We start from the raw sequence: 24,354 nt of genomic DNA on the forward strand, positions 1-24,354 counted from the left end.
TGAATGGAGAAAGTTTAAGAACCTCTGCGTGCACCATTCTGCCATTGGTAGAACCCTGGAGGGAAATGATGGAAAAGCCATTCTGGTCCAGAAACCCCACCCTGGTTGTCTGTTCTAGGGAACCTCTTTCTGTCTCTATGTCACATCTGCCTGTGATAATGGAATCTGTGTGTGTGTGTGTGTGTGTGTGTGTGTGTGTGTGTGTCTTTGTCTCTCTATCTTTCCCTCTCTCTGTCTCTCTCACACAAGCACACACACACAGACATACACACACACACACACAGACATACACACACACACAGACACACACACACACACACACACACAGAGACATACACACAGCTCTCCTTTCCCTCACACAAAACCAAATATCCCCAGACCCCATCAGACAGTTGTCAAAATGTCAAAATCCCATCTGAGTTCCCTTTTTGTCAATCTTTTGCCATTTTTCAATTATGTCAGGAAAGAGACTGGTTCTGTTTTTCAATTTGAACCGAGTCAAAATGCAAGCTGAGCATCTCCCATTGAAGTACGTCTACTCCTCAGGTTAGAGGTCAGTTGTCAACTCACACCCACATGACACAGTGACAAGCAGACACACAAGTGCACACCCCCCACCCCCCAAGGCACCTGAGACTGGCACCCAACACTTAATAAATACACAGAGACAATTTTGAGACAGAATGGCAACTGGGAGAGGCCCAGTAGCATGACAAAGGGGAGAGGGAGCAGGGGCGTGGGTGGTGGGACAGCGGCCGGTGGGGAAGTGGTGACTGGGACTCAGGCCACAGGCAGACTTTCATACTGGAAGTGCCTCATTTACTACAACAGAAAAGTAGACAGCGGTAGTGTGGGGGAAGTGTGCGTGCAGGAATAGGTGACCTGGCTTTATTACCAACCAGAGGCCACCTTAGAAAAGTCACTTTTGCCAGGCCTGTTTCCTCATCTGTAATGGGATTGGATTGCCTAGTGCTCCTCAAACTAGGATGCCTGAGGTGCATTCACAGCTTGCCTGTGCACCTGACCACCTTGGAACATCTGACTTTGGGGGATGTCAAAATTTGGGGAGACCCACCGTTTTTACAGGAGCACATTTTGTACCATTCTTCAGAATGCAAAATTTACATGCATCTTAATTATAATAACTAATACTTGATCATATTTAATGAGTGATGCTGTGTACCCAGTGTTGTGCCAAACTCTTCGTGTGATCCTCACAATAACTTAATGAGGTATTTTATTGCCATTGCATAGATTAAGAAAACGGGCACACAAAGTAATAATCCACCAAAAGTCCCACCTTAAGTAATGATACAACGAAAGACCCCTCCTCCAAAATCTGGGCCCGTTACACGATGCTTTGGGATACACCTCTAGACCTATGCGGGCTTCTTTAGTGAAGTCTGAACAACACGTGCCAAAATCATCTCCAAAGTCCAGCTCTCATACTCCTAAATCAATTTTAGCTAAATCGCTGGATAAACGACTTCGCACATCCGGTGGCTATAGAGAATGAAGGAGGCTAGGGAGACCCCGAGGGAGCTCCGGGGATTCACTAGGTGGGCTTTTCCGGCGCTACCAAAGGGCCACAGGGCTTGAGGTCTCCTCTTTGCTACCAGCTCTCGGCCCAGCCGGGGTGCTCGGAGCCGGCGTTGCCCGGCACTTCCTCGTTCCCGCGCGCCCCGGGCACGGCGCGTAGGCCCAGCGCCGGCTCTCCTGTGGCGGGAGGGCGCTAGCGGGGAGGGAGGTGTCGCAACCACCTCCCTCCCTCTTCCCCGCCTTGGCACTCAGTCACCTCCCAGATGAGCGCGCTCCCAGACTGCTGCGGGCGGCCGGGCGCCCGGCATGTCCCCTGAGTGCGCGCAGACGGCGGGCGCTGAGCCCCTGCTCACCCTGGAGCGAGCCAACCGCACCCGCTTCCCCTTCTTCTCCGACGTCAAAGGCGACCACTGGCTGGTGCTGAGCGCCGTGGAGACCATCGTGCTGGCGCTCATCTTTGCGGTGTCGCTGCTGGGCAACGTGTGCGCCCTGGTGCTGGTGGCGCGCCGACGGCGCCGCGGCACGACAGCCTGTCTCGTGCTCAACCTCTTCTGCGCCGATCTGCTCTTCATCAGCGTCATCCCGCCCGTGCTGGTCGTGCGCTGGACCGAGGCCTGGCTGCTGGGCTCCGTCGCCTGCCACCTGCTCTTCTACGTAATGACCCTGAGCGGCAGCGTCACCATCCTCACGCTGGCCGCGGTCAGCCTGGAGCGCCTGGTGTGCATCGTGCGGCTGCAGCGCGGCGCGCGGGGTCCGGGGCGACCGGCGCGGGCCGTGCTGCTGGCGCTCATCTGGGGCTACTCGGCGCTCGCCGCGCTGCCCCTCTGCGTCTTCTTCAGTGTCGTCCCGCAGCAGCTGCAAGGCGCGGATGAGGTGAGCGCAGGGCTGTGCGCGCCCGGCGGGTGTCCGGGGAGGACTGGGAGGCGGGGATCCAACCGGAGCGGTGAGCCGGGGATGATGATGACTGACAGCGACAACAAGCCATTTGTTGCACTCAATCGTTGTGTCCGAACCTGTGCCCAGCGCTGGGAAGTTTAATGTGTTACGTCTCACTACAACCCTGCGATGTAGGTCCGTAAACGCCTTCCGAAACGCTGTAAGAGGAGTCCACAAAATTCTTGCAAAACGCAATGACTGTTGCAAAGTTAATGAAATAACGGGGAGCTTAGGAGCCAGACAGAACCTCGGGGGTGCGAGGGGGCTAACCAAATTGAATGGAATTCTGCTTTCTCGCTGTGTTACAATACTGTGACTAACAAACCCACTTTACAGGTGAAAAAGTTGAAGCACACAGAGGAATAATAATTTTTCCAGAGTACTTCACCCTTAGTTCAAGGAGCTGGGCTTGTGCCCAGAAGTTTCCATATGGGTTGGGTTACGGTCCCGCTTTGAAATTTCTCGGGCAGGCGCGTGCACGTGTACCTGGGAGAAAGGGCATTGGAGGCCCAGAGACCCCAGACCCAATGCTGCTTTTAGGGGGTGTATAAGTTCCCCTCGGGGATCCTGTTTTTCCAAATGCAAGACGGAAGGATTACTCTAGACCACGAGATCTTACCCCGGGAACCTCGGATGGGTGGCTTGAGAGTATCCAGAGCTCCCAAAATGTTACGAAGTTTCCAGAATCGGAGCGGATGAGGTTTATTCTGGGCAGCGGGCCCGCAGTTGTCATTAGGGTCATGGGGACGAGGGGGATCATGACCTAAAAAATGTTCCGCAGACAGTGCAGGACATTGGTTCGGGGCCCCACGAGTCCCACGGTCCGAAATCCCGGCACCGTCTGTTGGTGATGCCTCCCTGTTCTGCGGCTACGGGGTTCGTGCGCCGAGATTTCAGCCCTGACGCCGGACCTGGTCTCGGGGTCGCGGTGGAGGGCAGTGGCCGCCAGGTCTGGCTGTCTTCCTGGTGTGTTTGGTTCTCCGCGCCTCTAGGTAGAGATTGGGAAAGGACGTAGGTCTGTGCGCCCGACTGGGAAGCGTCTGCCCCAGGCTGGGTTTGGGGGCCCCTTCCTTTCCCACCGCGGTCACTGGTTTTTCGGTCCCTGGCACAAGCGCAAGCTCCCACCTCGCCCTTCAGAGGGTGTGTGGGGCGCCCTGAGCGATCCTGGCATAAATAGGAACTACAGTCCCAAAGAGAGGCTCTTGTAGTGGTCAGAAAAGGGATAGGGAGGCACGGGGGAGGGAGATGTCACCTGGAAGGCTTTGAGTTATGGAGATGAACACAGTCCGACCAGGGACGCCCCCTGGATGTGTGGCCCTGCAACGCCAGGACACAGAGGTGGGCTCCTCCGGCGTTTTCCCTAGACCTATCTCTCACACAGGCTTTTTACTGGGGGGTGGGATGGATGCAGTCTGCAGCCTGAGCAATCAATCAGTATCATTTTTTTTTTTTTTTAACATAAATCAAACTTTAAAGTCTACTCCTAATATTTTATTTCTTGTGTGGAGTACATTGTGAGATGTTTGTTTGTTTATGGCCTTGAATGACTAACAGGCATAAATGTTATCAGGCCTGTGGCACTTGATCAAAGAACATGGCCATGTCCCCTTCTGGGGGGGCCAAGAAAGCCAGGATTGGCTGAGCTGGGGGGTGCGATTGGCATGGGCAGACCAAGGACTCTAGCTTAGTGGGCAGGCTTGTCTTCTGAGCCCAGATACACCCGAGAATCAAGGTGGGCCACACAGATGCCTCTAAATTAAGTGAAGCCCTGGCCTCACTCCAGACCTGTTGAATCAGATGGGGACTGGGGCTGTGCCATTAGTTTAAAAAAAAAATTTTTTTTAAGTTATTCTCTCACTGAGTTACAGTATTTCTGTATTTTTCATAGAACTCGAGGAATTTCTCCCCATTTTTTTCTTACAGAAAAAATGACATTCAGGGAATTAAAGACCAAATAGGATGTATCTTAAGAGTATCTTAAGTATTCAGACCTGTATTTTGTGCCTTTCCTTTTACAATCGTTTCCCACTCAATCCCACTTAACTGTCAAATAACTAAAAGATGAGGCTCTTATCACCTCTCAGCTGAAAACCCAGACTAAAGCTCTGCTGATGTGGACACAGGTGGTTGTTTGAGCCAGAAGGCCTTCACACAGATGGGACCTTTCCTGTTGTGGCCGCTCTGTATTTCACTCCTGGCAGGGCATCAGTGTGTGGTTGGAGCCTTCTATAGCATTTTCAGAATGGTCAGAGTTGGACTGCAAGGTGCTTCTGTGGAGATCTGTGTTGTCGCGGCTGGGCACCTAGACCCCTCTTGTTTTAATGAAGAAACACCTCCTTGGTTTTAAGAGCCTTTGGAAAGGGATTTGGGCAATGCATCTGGGAGAGAATGGGCCTGCACCTGCTTCAAAAGATTGGGGGCCAAGTGAATTAGTTACCTGCAGGAGTCCTATTGACTGAAATTAGTAGAGGTGGGGCAGGGAAGCTTGTAATGAAAAAGATGGGACAGTCCTTTCTGGCTCTCCATCCTCCTTGTCTTCTCCCCTACCTGTCCCCCACCCCCCATCACACACACACACATACACACACGCACACACGCACACACGCAACGCACACACGCACGCAGACACACACACACACACGCACACACACATGCACAAATGCATACTTGCACCTGCCAGGGGAGCCAACAAACAGAAAAACTTCCAGTGCTTCAAGGGAATTCAGCAGGTAGGAAACATCCCATTTTGTAAGCTCAATGGTTGAAGAAATAGGTTGAAAAAAAATGAGACAGAAAAAAAAGAAGGTGTGGTCATTTGAAAAGAGGACAGACAAGGATCTGGCCTAGACTGAACCAAGTCTTACATTTAAGATTAGCAAAGGCTTGTTTTTTCAGTTATCCTATTCGCAACTTCCTGCTTATGGATTCTTCCTGTCCGCTCCCAGGTGGACACTAAATATGGAGGTTTTGGACAGGGGATATTTTCCTACCCAGAACCACGCTGAGAGAACCAGCCCCCTCCAAGCACACACAGGCTTTCTACCCTCTAGAAGCGCTGGCCAGGGAAACAGTGCCCTGTGCAGCTTTCTGCTTACCCGAGACACCTCTAAAACAGGATCCTGATGACATTGTCTGTCCATCTGGGCTGTGGGTGCCCAGCAGTCTAAGGTGATCAGACTCTAAAACTTCATTGAAGGAAGGATGAATGGTGGACATGGCAGTAATGCTAGACAATTAGGTGTTTGGTGTGTGGGCTTTACGGGCTTTGGAGTCAAGCATCCTGAGTTTGAATCCCATCTCTGCCATTTAGGAGCTGCCCGACCAGGGCAAGCTGTTCCACCTGTCTGTGCATCACTTTCTTTGTTTGCAAAATGGGCACGCTAACAGTATCAGCCTTATACAATTGTCGTGAGGACTGATGTTCAGTAAATGGGCCAACACCTGGTGCATACACAGTTAAGCGCTCAAGAATTGCTAGCTATTATGTTTCCTTATCTTTGGGGATACATATTTTAAACATTCTTCAAACAGTGTAATTCTTCTGATTGTTGTAAAATAATAGACTGCCATTTTAGGAGGGTGGTCACTCCTAGCAGCGATGACATCTCAGTCAGGTCAGTGCAGCCTGTTGCAAACAGATTCCTGCCTGTGTGTGCTGTGGCCCTGGCCGGGCAATGCGCTACACTGGTGGGCGGGGAAGACTATCTGCCTTGGCTGAAAGGTGCTGCCCATTGATTCTACAAACATTTACTTAGCACCCTTTTCCTCCTGCCCCTACCGCAAGCCACATAAATGCACTTCCTTCTCTTCAAGGAGGTACCTTTATTGAGCACACAGATGGTCCCAGACCCTGGCCTAATTTGGTCATCACAGTGACCTCATGAGTAGAAGTTCTTATGTTTATTCTCTGAAAGAGGAAATGCCTAAAGTCACAGAGTGGGCAAAGGATGAAACTGAAATTTAGCCTAGATCTGCCTGGTCCTTTTAGGTGACATCTCCCATGAGTTCACATTTCCACAGGGCACTTGGCCCCACTGCTCCATCCTACTCTGATTTAATACCAAGCCCGTAGTGTTACTGTGTCTCCACTGAGTGTGGATTGTCTGAGGAGACAAACACAATGCTTGTCTTTGTTAATATTAGAGAATACTTTTTAAATATAAGAACATAACTCCATCTCTCGCATTGATATTTTCTTTCTTTTCTGTTGGGAAGCTGATAGGAGAGGAAATATCCAGCTAGGATTCATAGTTTCTTAAAATGACCTTGAAGTCTTCCATTTTGTTTGAAGAGGTATGGCAGGAAGATGGATTGACAAAGGGGTCCCCGGGGGTACTGCAGGAAGAATCATTAGAGAAGTTGACAGGAAAACAGCTGGAGTCAGGCAGCATTTAGCAAATAGGTCAGCCAGTGTGGGGAGGGGTCAGCATTCGATCAATGCCTGGAGACAGATGTCCCCATCCTCAAAGGGAGTCTTCTTCGAAAATCCCTTCTCTTGCAGGTGCTGGGGTGCTGCCTTGAATAAGACAGGCTAAGTCCCTGCCCTTGGTAACTCACTTTGGTGGGGCATCCAGACAGGAAACCGGGTGATGACTGCAGAGGCTGAGGATAGCTGTGGAAGGGACTCTTCTTGGTGCTGGGAGCCCAGGAAGGCTACGGGAAGATGGTGTGTCTCCACTGCGTGTGGAGAGGAGAGGAAGTAAGCCAGGCAGGCATGTGGGTGACTGGCAGGGCATTACAGGTGGAGGAAGTAGCCCACGTGGAGTCCAAGGGTACACCGACTGCTGTTCTGAGCCCTGTGGGGGGCTCTCAGCCAGGGATGTATAGAGGATGAGGGCAGTGGTGGCCAGAGATGGTGCTGGGAGGGGTGGCAGGGGCTAGTGGAAGAAGGGCCAGGTATGTCCGTCTAGGGAGTTTGGACTTACCAGGTGAGAGATGTCCAGGTCTGGGAGGGGGTAGGCCGGTGAGGATGAGATTGGTGGGTGGGTTGGACAGCTTTAAGGGGGAACTTAGAGGATCTTTCTGAGTGGGGAGGGAGGGCCAGTACTAAGGTTTCTAGCAGCTTGGGGGATGGTGGCTCTGTGCCCCCATTTGGTGGATGCAGGAGGTGGAAGCATTTGGGAGTGGGGCATCCTGCAGAGACATCCTCATGGCAGTGGTCTGAGTCTGAGGTTCAGGAGAGCACGGGGCTGAAAAGGGTAGATTGCATCATCATTTGCAAAAAGAAGCCATGGAAAGGGATGAGACTGCCAGGGAGAGGTAGAGATTGGGTTGTGGAAGAACGCATTTGGGGGATGCAAGTCACTCTTAACTCTTCATTGTATGTGGCCTCTCACCTTCATTCCTTCTGGTCCTGACACCTGAGCACTGGCCTCCCCATACCCCTGGCCAAAGCCCCTCTTCCGTTATCCTTTCAAGAACAACTGAAACCACCCCGCCTGGATGCAGCTTTCCAGAGTGACACGGCTCCTCTGGTCACCTGAACCTGTTTGGGCACTTCTGGTTCCCTGCCCTGTAGTGAAGTTTCCTAGTACTCTTTTCCCTCCCTGACCATGTGGCAGCCTCCTGGAGGTCAGGGACAGAGCCTCGCTCATCTGCACTGCCTGTGCTTCGCAGTGTCTGGGGTCAATGAATGACAGAGCAAATAAATTCAAGAACACTGCTGTTGACTCTGCCAATCCCACTTCCATAACTCAGTAGTAACAAGGCAGGCCTAGCACTTTTGTTTTTCAAATTTCCTTTCTGAAAATCCAGAAACATTTCAAACATGCAGAAAAAGTACAGAGAATATGATAACACTCATGTCTCCCCTTCCACATTTGACACGCTGCTAACCTCCTCTACAAGTCAGCCTATGGGAGAATATCTAGAATCAAAACAACTTAAGTCAAATGGATTTTCCCACAGAAACAAAGTTATGACACCAACTCAGATCTCTGACTGTGGGCATGGTGCCCGTTTTTAAATTTTGTAATGAGAGCAGTCACTGCATTTAACCAACAATACCATGTCAAGTCCTCTAAAGAGCATATAAATCCATCATTTAGGCCACCCAGGCCAGTTACACTGCCTCTTAGTTTGTGTTTGGGGTGCTGTTTAGAGTTCTTATCTCACATCCTTGTCACACTTCCTGCCTGGAGTGACAGCCACAAATCAGAAGGTGAAAGAGCATCTTCATTAATATCACGGAATTTGGGAAGCTTCCTGGACAGGTTCACTGTCTCTGTTGAAAAATCACTAGTTAGGTTTGTTGAACTTTCACGGTGATCTGTGTTTCATGTTTGGTCCTCATTTCTCTTGAAAATAAACTTTTGTCACCTTTTTTTTCTCTTATAAAAGTAATATAGGTACATCACGGAAAATTTAGAAAATTCAGATTAGCCAAAAGAATAAAAATAACTTAGAGTCTCACTTAGAAACAGACACCATGTGCTTTCAGGAGTGTACCCTTCCAGTTTTTTTTCTATGCGTGTGTGTGTGTGTCGGGTGTATGTATGTATATTCACTCAAACATACACATTATCTTTAACATGCCAGGATCATATAGGCATATAGTTTAGGGACATTCCTTTTTGCCCCTAATGTAGGGAGAACACCTTGCTCCATCATTACACATCCTTCTACAAAATCTTGCTAACCCTGGAGAGATTTTGCCGACATTCTGGAGAAGGCTTTTGGAAAGAGTTGGAGTCTTAAGAAACGGTTCTGAATTCGCTTGTTTTTTTGCTGTCCCTATACATTTTTCCATCACGATGTAGGAATTAGAGACCAAGTCACATTAGGGCTTCCGATTGGAGCTTCAGCATATCTTTCCGTATGTGTTGCTCAATGATGTACTGGAATGAGGGGTCCCTGTTGGGCAGAGGTCTGAGTACAAAGTGCGGTCTGTGTGGATTATCTAAAGAGTAGTGGTAGCCTTGCTGCCAGCACTGAGAGACACAAGTTCCCTTCCAATCACCAAGATGTAGAAAGATTTATTAAACTTTCTCCCATCAAGTGCAGATGGTGGGGATGGAGAGACACATTTTTAGAAAGCCCAGTCCATTTGTGAGCCATCTAACAAAACAGGAAAAGGAAGCAATGTCCTTACTCCCTTTTCAAGGGACAAATATAATAAAGCATTCTTCCCTCTTGTCTTACTTTAGAGTTTCCTTGATAGGTCCTTGGATGTCCCTTATAACCATATACCTCTTTGGAGAAAATATTGTATTATTTTTTTAAAACTACACGTTTACTGCTTTAGAGTATTTTTTAGGAGGATGTTTCTAAGCCTTAGTTTTCTCCTGTGTGAAATGGGAAAAACAATAATATGCACTTCAATGAGGTTGTTGTAATCTTTAAATTCGATAACGTATGTAAATTGCTTCCTGGTGCACAGTAAATACTCAATGAATATTAGATGCTGCTATTTTCGGTTAATATTGAATGAGAAAACGAGTGGCTATTTGGCTGTATTTTGAGTTTGGCCATCCAGTTAGGAGACATGTTGGGAAATGTTAACAATTCTTTGCTTTTGCCTAGTATAGCATTCAGTACGTGTTGGTCAAATGAATGAATGAATGGTGCTGTGGATCATGATACTACTTCTGGACATTGGTTAAGATGCCTTGTCCACCAAAAATCAATAATGTGGTCTGCTCTACATGTCTGGAAGGGTTTAGGGCAACTTGTTTTCTAAATGGTTTTGTTCCTATAGTCAGGTGGCACAGAAAGTTTGGGTATGGGAAGATACATACACACATACACAGATTTATGTCTATTTTCATTGACTTATTTATTCCTTGGAAGAAGCTGTTGGAGCAGCTCTTAGTAACTATTTAGTGAGGTTTCCACATGCTGTGAGTTTTGTAGTTAGTACCAAACATTTGAGTTCAAAACAACACAGTGACAGCAGCAAGGTCACGAGCCTTGATGCTTTTCTGCCACGTCCCAGTGGTTCTGCATCTTGAACTGACTGAGAGTTGGCTGATGTTTGCTTTGGGACTCAAGTGTGCTCCTCTGGAGATGAGGCACGTGAGGTCAGAGTTCCCGAATATGGACACTGGTACTGTCTTCTTGGGCCAAATGAAGGCTGGATTCTTTGATGCAGCTTGACACACATTAGACAAATGAACCCTTGATGAACCCTTGATGCCTTACCATAGACCCTCTTGCTTTCAGCATATATAGTGTGACAGCACTGAAACTTTGTTCCTGTTTTGATATGCTTATACATGTGGCAAGTCACTTACAATCTGCATAGCCTTTCAGGGGTCAACTCTTTTTAAAAATGGTAGGTTTGGAAGAGAGTCTCAAAAGCTCTTTGCATCTCAGCCCAAGGTAAGAGGGAACTGACTCCAGCTTTTACCAGCCTGTGACCCTGGTGCTCAGTTGCCTCCTGTGGAGAACGGGAGTAATAATTATGGTTATTCTAAGGGTCAGAGGTAAGTGCTTTGTAAGTGGGGTTATGGTGGGCAATGGGAGGGATTCTGGGATTTACTGCCATGTCAGTTTTGTAACAGTGCAACAGTGCCAGGTAACCCTTAGTAGGACTGAGCTAGAGACCAAATAAGAAGCCAGGATTGAAATGATATGATTTTTCTTTTTGTAACTAGGAAATTCCGACTTGCACACTGGTTTGGCCCAGCATTGCCGGAGAAATCTCATGGGATATATCTTTCGTTACTTTGAACTTCTTGGTGCCAGGACTGGTCATTGTGATCAGTTACTCCAAAATTTTACAGGTATGTTTGCTTCAAGTGTTGCAGCTGAACTTCACTCAGGCTCAGGGTATTTCAGGTAGAATCTCAGAATTTCCAGGTGGGAAGATACCTTCGAGTTCACCTCCGTCCAATCCTGCTTCACTGCCTAGATCCACACCCTCTGCACACTGAGGGATGAGAGTTTGGTTTGTGTTTCTTTTTTAATAAGTTATATCTTTGTGATGATTATTTTTCTGCTCGTCACTAAAGTAATACAAGCTCATTATAAAAAATTAAAATGAAAACAGATGCAGAAATGTATAACACAAGAAGCTGAAAATCTACCCTATTCTTAACAACTCAAGGTATGTTTTTTTTTTTGATTATTTTTCTTACAAATTTATATATATTTATATATACCGTGTGTGTATTTGATGAATCATATGACATTGCGGGTTAAAATGGTCAAGTAGCTGTTTGACACTGCTCGATCCAATGTTCTTTATTCAGAAATGAGATATACTATCTGCTCTGTAACTTCCTTTCTTCACCTAACACTATATCTTAACACCTTTCCACATCAGTTCCTATACTTCTATCTCATTATTTTTAATGGCTGCATGGTCTTCCATCATACTGATGTGACTTTGTTTTATGGGGTTTTGGGTTGTGCCCAGTGTTTCCCCATCACAAACATTGCAGCTACAGAGAATATACACTTTTTAAAACTGTTCATTGAAGTATGCATGTAGGAAAGCACACCCAGCATACATGCGCAGCTCACATGCTGAACACACTCATGAAAGCAGCTCCCAGATCAAGAAGAGAACATTACCAGAAGCCCCTCCTGTGACCTTCCAGTCACTACTCCCTGCCCGCGGGGAGTGTCCAGTTCAAATGTGTACCAACACGGGAAATGATCTCTCCCTTCAAAGCAAATATGTACGGGGACTTAAAAAAGACGGGCCAGCCTCTGTTTCCTACCTCTTAAGGCAGCCCATTTGCATGTAAGGTGCCAGCCCAGACACACAGCATGTACATGAATTGATGCCCATTCTAGAAGTTTACCACAAAGCTTTTGAGACCCTTGGAGGTTTACAGTTGTTGAATCTTGGTTTTATAGCATATTATGTAGGGATCATCTAGAAAACAGGCATATCAAAGTGATGCCCTGTAGATCCTGCTCGCTGGATGGCCACTTTTATGGTCCTTTCTTTGTAGCTGAGGATCTGTGACTTATATGCTCAGAACCCAAAGCCATGCCAACCTTTATCCAGGTCTGCTAATCCCTGGGTCCTATAGGAGGTGGTCCTCATGAGTGTTACTCCCTAGACTCTTTTTCACCAGATGATTTTGACCCCTGAAGTGACCCACAGCCTGGGGCTTATTCAAGTGTATGAGGCAGATTTAGGCCTGGAGTTAAGGCCAGGAAAGTGCTTGCAACAAAGTCCTGGCATATGCTAGGCTTTGTAAATGTTACCTATCATCAAGTTAAAAGGAAAGAGGGAGAGATGTCAAATGAATTTTTAAAAATTTGTTTACCAAATATTTATGTAGTATTTACCATGTGCCAGGAATGAACTCATTTAATCCTAATAAGAATTAAAGATGATGAAATCCAGGCACAGAGAGGTTAAATAACTTACCCATGATCACACAGGTCATAAGTGGCAGCAGCAAGATTTAAATCCACGTAGTTTAAACCTTAACAAATACCAGCACTTTGCACAGAGTGAACCCTTAACAAATGTCTGAGGAATTAAAGTGTCTGGTCCTAACATTTTAATTCCTCAGATATTTGTTAAGGGTCCACTCTGTGCAAACTGCTGGTATAAGGTTGAGGTGGGTCAAGAATGAGCAAGTCACAGTCTCTTTCTAGAAGGAGATTGGACACCAAAGGGGAAAAGGGGAGACAGACAAAGGTGTAGAACACAAGGTGGAGTGATATTGAGACTTTGTGTGACAACGCTTTGCAAACCATTAAATGCTACACAATGTAAAGGATGAATAGGGGTGTAAGGGAGGAGAGAAGGACCATGAAGACAGACAGGGAGACTTGAAAGGGTTATTTTAATAACATGGCTTTGAGTCTTGAATCTGCCACTTATTTGCTGTGAGGCTTTGGACAAGTTACTTAACCTCTCTAAACCCCAGTGCCTTCATCTGCAAAATGGCCATTATAATTCCAACACTGTAAGGTTGTTGTGAGGCGTGTAAGAGATACCACTGGTGGGACATGTAGGGTCGTGCTTGCCCGTAGCAGGTGCTGAATCAATTATGCCTGTTGCCATTTGTTAGACAAGGCTGTTCTTCCACCCCTTCTCTCAGAGCGTGCTGGGAAAAGGCGCGTCTGGGATTTTCGAGAATCAGCAGTAGGCCCAGATTTGGAGCATGGCAAGAAGAAGAAAGTGACGCTAAAGCAGGGTTGGGCGGGAGCAGGTGGCAGCATTTGACCTCTCCTCCCCGGGAGACTCCACTCCTGAGTCCCTTAGAGGCCACGAGGGCTCTGCTGTGCCCCCTTTCACTCATCCTCCCACTTCTCAGCTGCCTGCTGAGGGAAGAAGGATTTCCTACCCACCTCCCATCTTTTTCTCATAGCCGGGGCCCACATGGAAAAATTCTAGGAGACTTGACTGGTCGGGGAAGGTGTCCTCTTACCCACCTACCTCTAAACAGCAGTTCGTCGCTCTCCAAACACTCTGCATCTCAACCCACAGCCAGGACAGCTCCTGGATGCAACAGCAGACCTGCCGTGACTCACAGTGTTGGGAAATGATGCTCTCAGTAAGGGCCACACACGGCGTGATAACATTTAGGTCAAACATGAAGCGCAGATATGATGGTGATCCCAGAAGATTATAGTGGAGCTGAAAATTTCCTATTGCCTAGTGACACCGTAGCTGTCATAATGTCATAGCACAGTGCATAACTCATAGGAGCAATTGGCTGTATCATACAGTCTAGATGTGTAGTGGGCTGTAACATCTAGGTTTGTGTAAGTGCACTCTATGATGTTCCCACAGCAACAGAATTGCCAAACGACGCTCTTTTCAAAATGTATCCCTGTCATTAAGTGGCGCATGACTATAATTTAGATCCTGTCACTTCCCTGACACATGCAGCAAAATCCAAAGTCCTCACTTTAAGGCCCTACGTAATCTGGCCCCTGCCTGCCTCCTCAACTCATATTTTCACCCCTCTGTATCCATATTGGCTTTGGGGCTGTCCTATACATGTGACAACACACTGTTGCCACAGGGCCTTTGCACCTGCCATTTCCTCTTCTGGATCTCTGCTCCTCGGATTTCTGCATTGGCCATTTTTGCTTCATTTAGGTCTTTACCAAAAAGTCTCTGATAGAGAAGATTCATTATTCTCGAATCCCTTACCATGACTTATTTCTCTTCAAACTCTTACAACCCCTATCATTTTTCTTTTATGACCATTTTCTATCTTGCTCGTAGAATGCAGGCTCCATGAGGGCAGAGACTGTTCACTGCTACGTCCCAATGCCTAGAACAGAGCCTGCTTGTTCACTGTAGGTGCTCAATAAACACTTGTTGGATGGGTGAAGCACGAGCCTTGGATCACATTGAAAGGTCCTACAGGGCCTTCTCTTCTGGGTCAGTGGGAAAATCACTGGACATAGGGGTAAGACCAGGGTTCTAGTCCAAGTTTCATTACTGTGTGACCTTGGGCAAGTCACTTAACTCATGTGCGCCTCAGTTTCGGCTGAAGCCAGATATACCTCCATGGATTGTTTAACACAAAAGATCGCATATGATCATGTTTTAAAAATCACGTTAATGCAAATATAAGACTTTTAAAAAATTACTTTTCACCCCACTAGCAAAACTGATTGCAGCCCATTTTCCGGGAGGACTATGACATTTGTCCTCACTCAGTATTGGGAGTCCTCCAGGAGGACTTGGGGGCAGGTGGATGAGGTGTTTGGGTAGGGTCTCCGAGTTTGCATTTCCTCCCCCTCTGAAGATAGACATGACTCAGACATGCTGAATCAGCTTTTCTGCCCAAGCCTTTTCTGTCAAGAGCATAACTCTGTAAAATCATTTGAACATCAATGTGAATTAGCTATATTCATCAAGAAACAATTGGCCAATCATTTTAAGCATGGAACACATAACTACACATAACTACTTCCCCACCAGTCCTCGCCTCTCACCTCACAACTGCCTCTAACCCAGATTCCATCTCCAGGCTTTATAAGTGTCTCTTTCAAGTCTCCCTGATCTGCTCTTGCTTTAAAGCAGAGTCTCTGCTAGAGTGCTCTGTAGAGCTCCGTGGGATGTTATGTGTTAGAAAGGGTTCCATGGTCAAATGAGTTTGGGAAATGTTGGGATAATCAAGGTTAGATGGGATTCTTGGCTGCAGGACTTCTCAGAGCCTTTATTATTGCTAATACAAGGAGTCTTTAAAAAGTTCATGGAAAGATTCATATTATCTTGTAATTCTATCTTTCCATGGACTTTTTGAAGTACACTTGTATACTTTGGGAATCTCCAACACAGAAATAGTGTAGGCAGCATTGATATATCTGACTACAGAACCCCTTTTTCCCACAGAGCATCTCTCTAGACTATTGCTCCATAGAACCCCCTTTGGGAAACACTACTCTGAAGTCCCCACCCTTTTTGCTGGTTCTGACCTGGGCAAGAATCAGAGCAGACTTCCCCTTGTCACTTCCCCTGCCGATCACCTTTCAGGGGCTGCCTCATGTGCTTGGGACAGTGACGTAATTCACCCTTCTGCTTTCCCTGCTTCCTCTTGCCTTGTGACTCACACATGCCATACGTTTTCAGTGGCTTTTTCCAATCAATAGTTTTCCCTAGGGAATAGCCTCCCAGTGACTCCTATGGGCCTTCAATCAGACTGTCAACCTGCCAGCTGTTTGGGGCTTGGTTTACACCATCACCCAGCAACCGTGGTCATGGCAAGCTGAGATGCCTCCTCCCTTTGTAACAGTGTGTACATTTATCACTCCCGCTCCCATAGACCCCACATAGACACAAGAATGGAAGTGCGGAGTGGGCAGGGCTCCCTGGCTTATTGCGGTGTGTCTAGCACCTGTAAGAGTGCTAAGTACATAGTAGGGCTCCATAAATATTTGTTGAATGAGTGAGTGAGTCTATGGCTTGACTATCTCAGCCTATCTCACAGCTTAACTGAGAAATACAATCTGGTTCGGCTGAGCACGAACGTGTCAGGCAGTGAACACGAAGCTCTTTCCCCGTGCCTGGCCTTTATTCCCCTGCTTTGGAGGCCTGCATGCTGGTCACGGAAAGGGAGGTGGACCGTCTGGAAGGATGGAGTCTTTTGTCTGATGATTCTAACTGGGAGGCTGCTGGTGGGCCAAGCAGCACCCAGAGCAGACCCAGCCCCCAGGGCCCAACCCATGCCTCTGCCTGCACCACCTGTCAGCAACCATGGTCTGCTGGAACAGGAGTGTCTCCCGTCGTCTTCAGAAGCTCCTGTGGGTGTGAGGTAGCGAGTCCCAGAAAGGAGCTCCGTTCAGAGGACTGGGAGGAAGACTCCAAACCAAGCCTGCTGTCCTAGATCACATGCTTGAGGGAGCAAGAATGACCTGGGAGTTTAGGAAAAGTGCAGATTTCTGGGCCCCCTTCAGCGCCACAGAATCGGAAGGTCTGAAGGTGGGCCATGCATTTGCATTTTATCTTGTGCCCTGTGGCTGGACCACACCCCCAGGAGGGCTGTCCCCCCTCCCAGCAGGCAGTGTGCCACGGCAGAGAGGGTGCTGACGCCTCGGTGTGGGGCACACTAACCCCACTTGACCCTGAGGCCTTGAGTGAGTCACTTCACCTCTCAGAGCCTCTGCCTTAGTTCCAAAAATGAGGCAACCACAGAACCTACCCCAGAGGCTTGTGCTGAGGTTTAGACTTAATCCTCAAAAGTTAATCGAGCATTTCGTTTAATCTAAAAGCACATCAAGCATTCTGCCCAGTGCCGGAAACATGTGAAATCCTGGGTAAATGTGCACCAGCCTTGACATCTGGGGAGGGGAGGAGCCACACTTGGGCATAAAGCCCCATTTTCCTCCCCAGTCTCTACAAGTCGTGAGAAAAGACCCAACCACTTATGCACTTGGCCCGTGAGTCAGCCTGCTTTGTCCGTTCCCTCACAGTCATTGTCAGGCACCTTCTAGATCCCTGGGCCACAAAGGGCACAGCGATGTCCCACTTAAGGTTCCAGTCCCCCAGGAGCCATGGTCCGGTGAGTGTCAGGACGATGCTTGGACATCTAACACATAGTATATGTAGCAAGTGCCATGTGAATTCCTGAGAGAAAACGCTGCAGGATGCCAAGCAGGAGATGAACCAGAAAGCCTTCTCGGAGTTTCTAGCATTAGAATTTGGAGTTAAAGGCTGGGCAGGAGGATTTCCATTGATGGAGATAGAGAATAGGAAGAGACTAGTTTAAGGTTAAGAGCATGAGCTGGAGTCAGACTGCCAAGTTTGAAACCCAGCTTTGCAGCTTCTTAGCTGGGTACTGTTGGGCAACTTTCTAAACCTCTTTGAGCCTCAGCTTTCCCATCTGTAAAGTGGGGATCATCAAAGTACGCAGGTCATGGAATTGTTGGGAGAATTTAGAGAGGTAAACTAAGTGATAGGTAAGGGGCTGACACACAGTAAATGCTCAATAAACGTAAGCTTCCATCAACATCATTCATTCAACAAATGTTTATGAGACACTGCACTGGGGATGCATTGTTATTCTCCCTGGCAGATAATGTGGGCAGCGTGGGGGATGAAGGTGGCATGGGGATCAGCCCTGGTGTACCCACCAGACTGTGCTGAGGCCCAGAGTGACACGGGCACTCAGAGGCAGTGTTGTTTCCCCTGCAGCCCACCCACCTGCCACCCTGCCAGGCTGTTACCCTCCCAGACCTATCAACCAGCACAGGCTCCTTAGGTTAACCAGCTTTCACCTGAACACAAGCCCTAACTTAGCTTTCACACAGCAACTTCCAGACTTGGATGTGCCAATGCGACCTCCAGACTAGGAGTCCAAAATGGTGGATTATGTCACCTGAGCAACCCCCACCCTGCAGGGTAGTGGACGGCGGGGAGGGCTCAATAGTATGGCAGCCCCTTTTGAGCCTTTTATGACTTGGCTAATCTTTAACTCCACTGAGCTAGATTTTCACAGATGTGGGCTTTGACCATTTATTATCAGTGGAGCAGCCTTGAACAAGTAACTTAAATTTTCTGAGGTTTAATTTCCTCATCTGTGAAGTGGGAATAATGATAGTACAAATGCAAAGAATAGTTGTGAAGACTAAATGTGACAGTTGATAAAACAAATGCATACGTAGCACGGTGCCTGGCACCTGGGGAGCCCCCAGTAAAGCTCAGAGATCCCGATTCCTGTTCTTGTTGGGAAGCGGCTGGGGAGGAAAGCATCTCAGCATCTTGCCCCCCTCACCAACAGGGGGGCCTACACTACTGCACAGAGCACTCCAGCAATCCCATTCAATGATAAAATGATTAAATGGCTACCCTTTAATTAGCTAGTTAGAAATATTCTAAGGAAATATTTGAAGTCATTCTGATCTTGGAGTTAAACTTGCCTAAATTGTGACTGATGTTAATTACCTTCTAATTACTTCCCCTCTTGAGATTCAGGAGTCTTAGGGGAATGAGCCTAGGGGACCAGCATAGAACTAGCAATGAAATCCATAGCCATTCAGTCTCTAGATGACAGATGCACCCATGTGTGGCCACAAGCCTCATCCTGCCAGAAAAGCAGAACAACACAGGGCCAGACTAAGCAAGTGGGAGTTGGCGAGGACCCCTAATGTGGTCATTCTACATTGGATCTCTTCCCTGGGGTCAGAGGTCACAGGCTGGCATGTCAGGCTAATCGATTCAGTGTCCCCTCACATCCCCGGCTAGTTGCGCACTGCCCCAGTCCCCACCCCACCATCACCAGCCCACCCCAACCCTGCCATACCTCCTGGCAACATAGAAATTGCATGAGTGATAGGGGACAACCAGGCCTTCTCCCTTCTCGCTGTACCTAGAGGACAATTTGAATTACGTATAGGGGCAAGACATGGTATGTATCCTCAGGACATCCAGAGCCTGAGCACTGGACCCTTTCCAGCCCCGAGGTGGTCACTCCCAGATCACCCCCCAGCATGTGCCTCGGAGGCACGCTGCAGTGGCAGCTCCACTTTCTTGCAGACTCAGCCTCTCAGGGCTTTTGCTCACTTTCAAGCTAGTGTTTCAAAGTAGCTTGGCTGAATCATTGCAGGAGGCTGTCTCCTCATCTGTAGAATAAAGGGGTGGATGAGGCCCTGGCTACTCAAAGTGTAGTTCTCAGACAACCAGAAGCAGCAGCGGCATCATGCAAGAGCTTCTTAGAAATGCAGCATCTCAGCGGGCCCCAGACCTGCTCAATCAGGATCTACATTAAAACAAGATTTTTAACCTTATTAAAAATATTATTTAAAATTGCAGCCTTAAACACAAACAAAATTCTTCTGCCAGGACATCTGCCCAGCAACTGCCTGTCCAACCTCGAACTGGCATCGCCCTTGTTATTGATCCTTGTATCCAAGGATAATTATCTCAAAATGGTTATGTAATCCTTATTTTTCCTTTAAAAATCTTTGTCTTCTTTACCTCCCTGAATACGCACGTAGTTTACTATTCCCATTGCAATGCCCATTCCCGAAAATATATCATTCTCTTTTAGAGAGTCTCCCTCTCTGCTGTCATGTAGGTTGACAGAAGGCAGATGAGACTGGAGGCTAGGTGCCTGGCGGGAACAGTAAAGTCTCAGGAGTGCTGCTCAAGTGATGCTTGGCCACCATCTATCTTCCATGCTGTGGTTCTGAGGTGTTATAAGCTTTTGTGTGGTTCAAACACACTGTTTTTATGTGGGACAGTGGGAAGAGAGGCCACACGGTCAGCCTGATTTCATTGATGGGCCATTTCTGTGTCCAAGCTGCCTGCTGCCAATTAAACTCCAGCCTCTCTGATAGACACCAAAGCAAGACCCTCTTACTGAATGGAGACCCAGGGAGCAACACCTGCAGGATTTCCTGAAAGAAGAGTCCAGAACCCCCTTCTAAGCCCGTATAATCGGGGTTGCCTTCATCACCCTCAATTCTTCTGCCATAATGCTCTGATTCCAGAACTTTCTAGTCACTTTCTTATGCCTGCTTATTTTAAAACATCAGCCTCATAGTCAGTTCAAAGCTCCCCCTGCCCACAGTGTGGGATGGGTGTGTGGCCCCGGGGTCAGGAGTGGGATAGAAGAGAAGGGTGAGCATCCCTGTCAGTGCCCCAATCTCCCTCAAGGACAGAGACTTGCATGATTGCCTGTGTGAGGCTGGTCACTGCCTCTGACTTCCTTGTGGCCGGCCATGGTGCTACCAGGCCCTGTCGATGAGGGGGTCATTCCCAAGCATCACCTACCCCAACCAGACACTGGTGGCCCTTCCCAGAGCCAGCTTCATTTTCAGGCTGACCCGACAACAGCTGCCCTGACAAATGAGCAGCCTCCAACCTCATCTACCATCTATCAACCTAAATAACAGAGAGGGAGACTCTCTATAAGAAAAGCATCTTTATTCAGAAGTAGGGCATTGCAATGGGAATACGCATGCCGTAGTACACTGTGTATTCAGGGAGGTAAATGAAGGCAAAGGTTTTTAAAGAAAAAATAATGGAGAATTGCGTAATTGTTTTGAGATAATTATCCTTGGCTACAAGGATCAATAACAAGGGTGGTGCCGGTCAAGGATGGACAGGCAGCTGCTAGGCAGATGTCCTGGCAGAAGGATAGTTGTGTGAGTGTACGTTTGCTGTGGCTTTGTACAAGGTTGTGGTTTTTACAGACTGTGGTTTTGTGATGGTTCCTGTTATCAGGCATTTATGCATGAGAACCCTCCCTTCATGGCTTTCCCCGGATCTATTTGTTAGGGTTTTTTTTTTTTTTAACACGAGTGACTCCATTTTGGTTCTGACATCTTTCACGCTTCCATAGCCCCCAGCTCAGGCATGTGTAGGCAAAACCAGGATCCACTTTCTTATGGCCCTGAGAATGAAGGAACCTAGCATGGGGATCCAGTGCTCCCTTCTGCCTGGTCACACCATTATGCCACCTCTCATTGCCTGTCCCCAACCAGACAACCTGCAGCGGAGGGTGGGGCAAGAGTATGTGTACTGCCACTTCAACCAGCACCTCTCCACACACACAAGACTAAATAAATGGAATGCCCAATAGTAGGGGCCGGGATAAATTGTGGTACAGCCACACTGGAATATACACGACCTCTAACAAGATAACAAGAACGAGGTGCCTCCTCTGTGTGCTGACACGGAACGAGCACCATGCCACACTGCTAAGTAAGAAAGAAGCAAAGCTCGCAGCGGGGCGCATGGGATGGTCCCCTCCGTGTACAAAGCACGAGCGCAGACACCTGTGATCCCACAGCCAGGAATGTGTGTGGAGGTGGCACTTTCCCAGGAGGTCATACAGGAAACTGTTTACTTTGGTCACTTCTGGGGCGTGGGAATGGAGGGTGCAGAAGTCTAGAGGCCGTGTATTTTTCATTTGACTCCCTTTGGTATTATATTGTTTGAGCTCATGCCTTGAGCACATATTCCTTACATACAATTAATTACTTATCTCTTTCAAAAAAGAAATGACAGGGAAGATGCGCTTCTGTTCCCACGTTCCTCTTCGAGACCACACGATTCCGGCTTGTCACTTGCCCTCATAACTCTATTGACAAGGGGGGTGATGTTCTGCCTTATTCCTCGGGAGGCCAGCCAGGTGCCCTGTTTCTCGAGCACATCCTAGGTGCAGGCAGCAGCAGAAGGGGGACACTCCCTCCACACAAAGTTCCAAGACCGAACGTCCTCAGGGCAGGGGGGATGGCAGGTTCCAGCCCCCGGGGCTCCTCCGAGCTCCCTGGCATCCCGCAGTAAACTGTGGCTCCGGTTCTGTTTTGGTTTCCACAGATCACGAAGGCGTCGAGGAAAAGGCTCACGGTGAGCCTGGCCTACTCGGAGAGCCACCAGCTCCGCGTGTCCCAGCAGGACTTCCGGCTCTTCCGCACCCTCTTCCTGCTCATGGTCTCCTTCTTCATCATGTGGAGCCCCATCATTGTCACCATTCTCCTCATCCTGATCCAGAACTTCAAGCAAGACCTGGTCATCTGGCCTTCCCTCTTCTTCTGGGTGGTGGCCTTCACATTTGCCAACTCGGCCCTCAACCCCATTCTCTACAACATGTCACTGTTTAGGAACGAATGGAGGAAAATTTTTTGCTGCTTCTTGTTTCCAGAAAAGGGAGCCATGTTTACGGACACGTCTGTCAGGAGAAATGATTTGTCTATTATTTCCGGCTAATCCGTATTCCTCCGTAAGCGGAGTCTCTCACTCTGGCGAGCCATGCATGGTATGCTTTAGAAGGGAGTTAATTTCCAGAACCATCCACCAGTGTTCCTTGCTTTTAGAAAATGTAACCTATGCAAATACATGTCTCCAGCACCAGCAAATTAAGGGATGATTATTCGATAAGGATATTTTTATTGATAGTATAATGATATTTTTCCTTTGTAAAAGGATTATTATGGGCTCCTTTTAAATATGAACTTTTTCAGGGCGTTTGTAATACGATTGAGTTTAATAAATTTTTATTTATGACTGTTCAGCAATCATACATCCTACCTATAAAGCCACACATTACTGGTTTCTGAAATAGAGTGTTGGACTTGGATTTCTCCTCTGAAGGGTCACAGCCACTCTGCCGCGCCTCCTGGGACTCACAAGGCCTCAGGATCATTCATTAATATCAAGAGCGCTTGAGGAATTTCTAAGAAACAATTAAAGGTGATTTTTTTTTTTTTAATTTATAAAAAATACCAGGGACTCCTTTGGAAGCAGTGTCATGAAATCAGAGAAGGTAGGATGACTCCAGAATGTTTGTGAGATCAGGAGTAAATTCCTTCGCTGATCCATCTATCAGAGGCCTCGTAAGCACCTGCTGTGGCCAATGTCCTTGGTGCTGAGAGGACAGCAGTGAACAGATAGTCACAGCCCACTCATGGAGCTTACCTTCTAGTCAGGAGGAAAAAACACTAAACAGAAGTCAAAAAATAATATAGCCTTGTAGAGTGAACACCACCTGAGGAAAATAGGGCAGAGTATTACGGTTGTGATGGTAATTTCGATGGGGCAGAGAGGGGTCTAGGAAGACCTTTCTGAGGAGTGACATTTAGGTTGAAAGGTGAGTGACAAGAGAGAGCCAGCTGTGTGAATCCTGGGGAAGAGGCTTTGCAGGCAGAGGAGACACGGGTGGAAAGCGGCTGACTTGCTTGTGGACAGGAAGAACAGTGGTTAACATGGCCAAAGCAAAGCAAACTATGGACTAAGCCTGCACTAGATGCTATTCTTTGTGCTGGGGCAGAGGGGTTCCCTGCTGGAGCCCATCAATGGAAGCCAGAGAAGTTTACAGGGCTAGGTCACGTAAGGGGTTTATCCTGTGTTCAGTGGGCAGCTACTGGAGGTTTGCAACTGGATGCTGATGTGACCTGATGAATGTGGTTAAATATTACTCTGGCTGCCATGCAGGGAATAGACTTTAAGGACCAAGGATAAAAATGGAGATAAGTTAGGCAGCTGCTGAAGCAGGAAGAGATGATGAACCTCGGAGGCAGGGGCCATCTGTGGCGGATTGTGAGAAATGGTTTTGGGATATATGTTGGGAAGGTGGAGCAAAGATGATTTATTGATGGACAGGATGCAGAATGTGATGGAAAGAGAGGATTGATACTAGTTAGATGGTAGAGCAGGCAATAAAAATGGGGAAGACTGGGAGGAGTATGGGAGAGCCAAGACTTTCATTTGGAGCATGAGTTTGAAATCCCAGTGAGACATCCAGATAGAACAGAAAGTTGGATGCAGGGATATGGAGCTTGAGCCTGGAGACACAATGTTGTTTGGAGATAACAGATGGGGTTTACAGACCTATGGCTTTATGAAATATCCCTGGGAGATAATGGAGAGAAAGAAGAAACCAGAGCCAAAGACTGAGCCCAGGGACATGCCAACACCTGGAGGCTGGGCCAATGACTGGAACACACAGGGCCCTGCACAGAGTAGGTTCTCAACAAATCTTTGCTGCCAAGTAAATCAGCACCAGT

The 24,354-nt window shown here is 47.8% G+C and overlaps 1 protein-coding gene across 1 annotated transcript; it reads left to right on the forward strand.

Annotated features, from left to right (window-relative positions):
* Positions 1-1,845: 1,845 nt before the first annotated feature.
* Positions 1,846-22,718, forward strand: FFAR4 (free fatty acid receptor 4). Its single transcript, XM_063103485.1, has 3 exons — positions 1,846-2,412; positions 11,070-11,198; positions 22,169-22,718. The coding sequence occupies exons 1-3, from the start codon at positions 1,846-1,848 to the stop codon at positions 22,556-22,558; spliced, it is 1,086 nt and encodes a 361-aa protein (XP_062959555.1). The 3' UTR covers positions 22,559-22,718.
* Positions 22,719-24,354: the final 1,636 nt, after the last annotated feature.

This window comes from Cynocephalus volans, chromosome 7, assembly GCF_027409185.1.
Source record: "Cynocephalus volans isolate mCynVol1 chromosome 7, mCynVol1.pri, whole genome shotgun sequence".
In the NCBI taxonomy this organism is placed as follows: domain Eukaryota; kingdom Metazoa; phylum Chordata; class Mammalia; order Dermoptera; family Cynocephalidae; genus Cynocephalus; species Cynocephalus volans.

Bases quoted from the DNA above. Each gene is read 5' to 3' on its own strand.
- FFAR4 (XM_063103485.1), top strand. From the start codon at position 1,846: ATGTCCCCTGAGTGCGCGCAGACGGCGGGCGCTGAGCCCCTGCTCACC. The intron at 2,413-11,069 runs GTGAGCGCAGGG...TTTTGTAACTAG, and splicing joins AGCTGCAAGGCGCGGATGAG to GAAATTCCGACTTGCACACT. The intron at 11,199-22,168 runs GTATGTTTGCTT...TGGTTTCCACAG, and splicing joins GTTACTCCAAAATTTTACAG to ATCACGAAGGCGTCGAGGAA.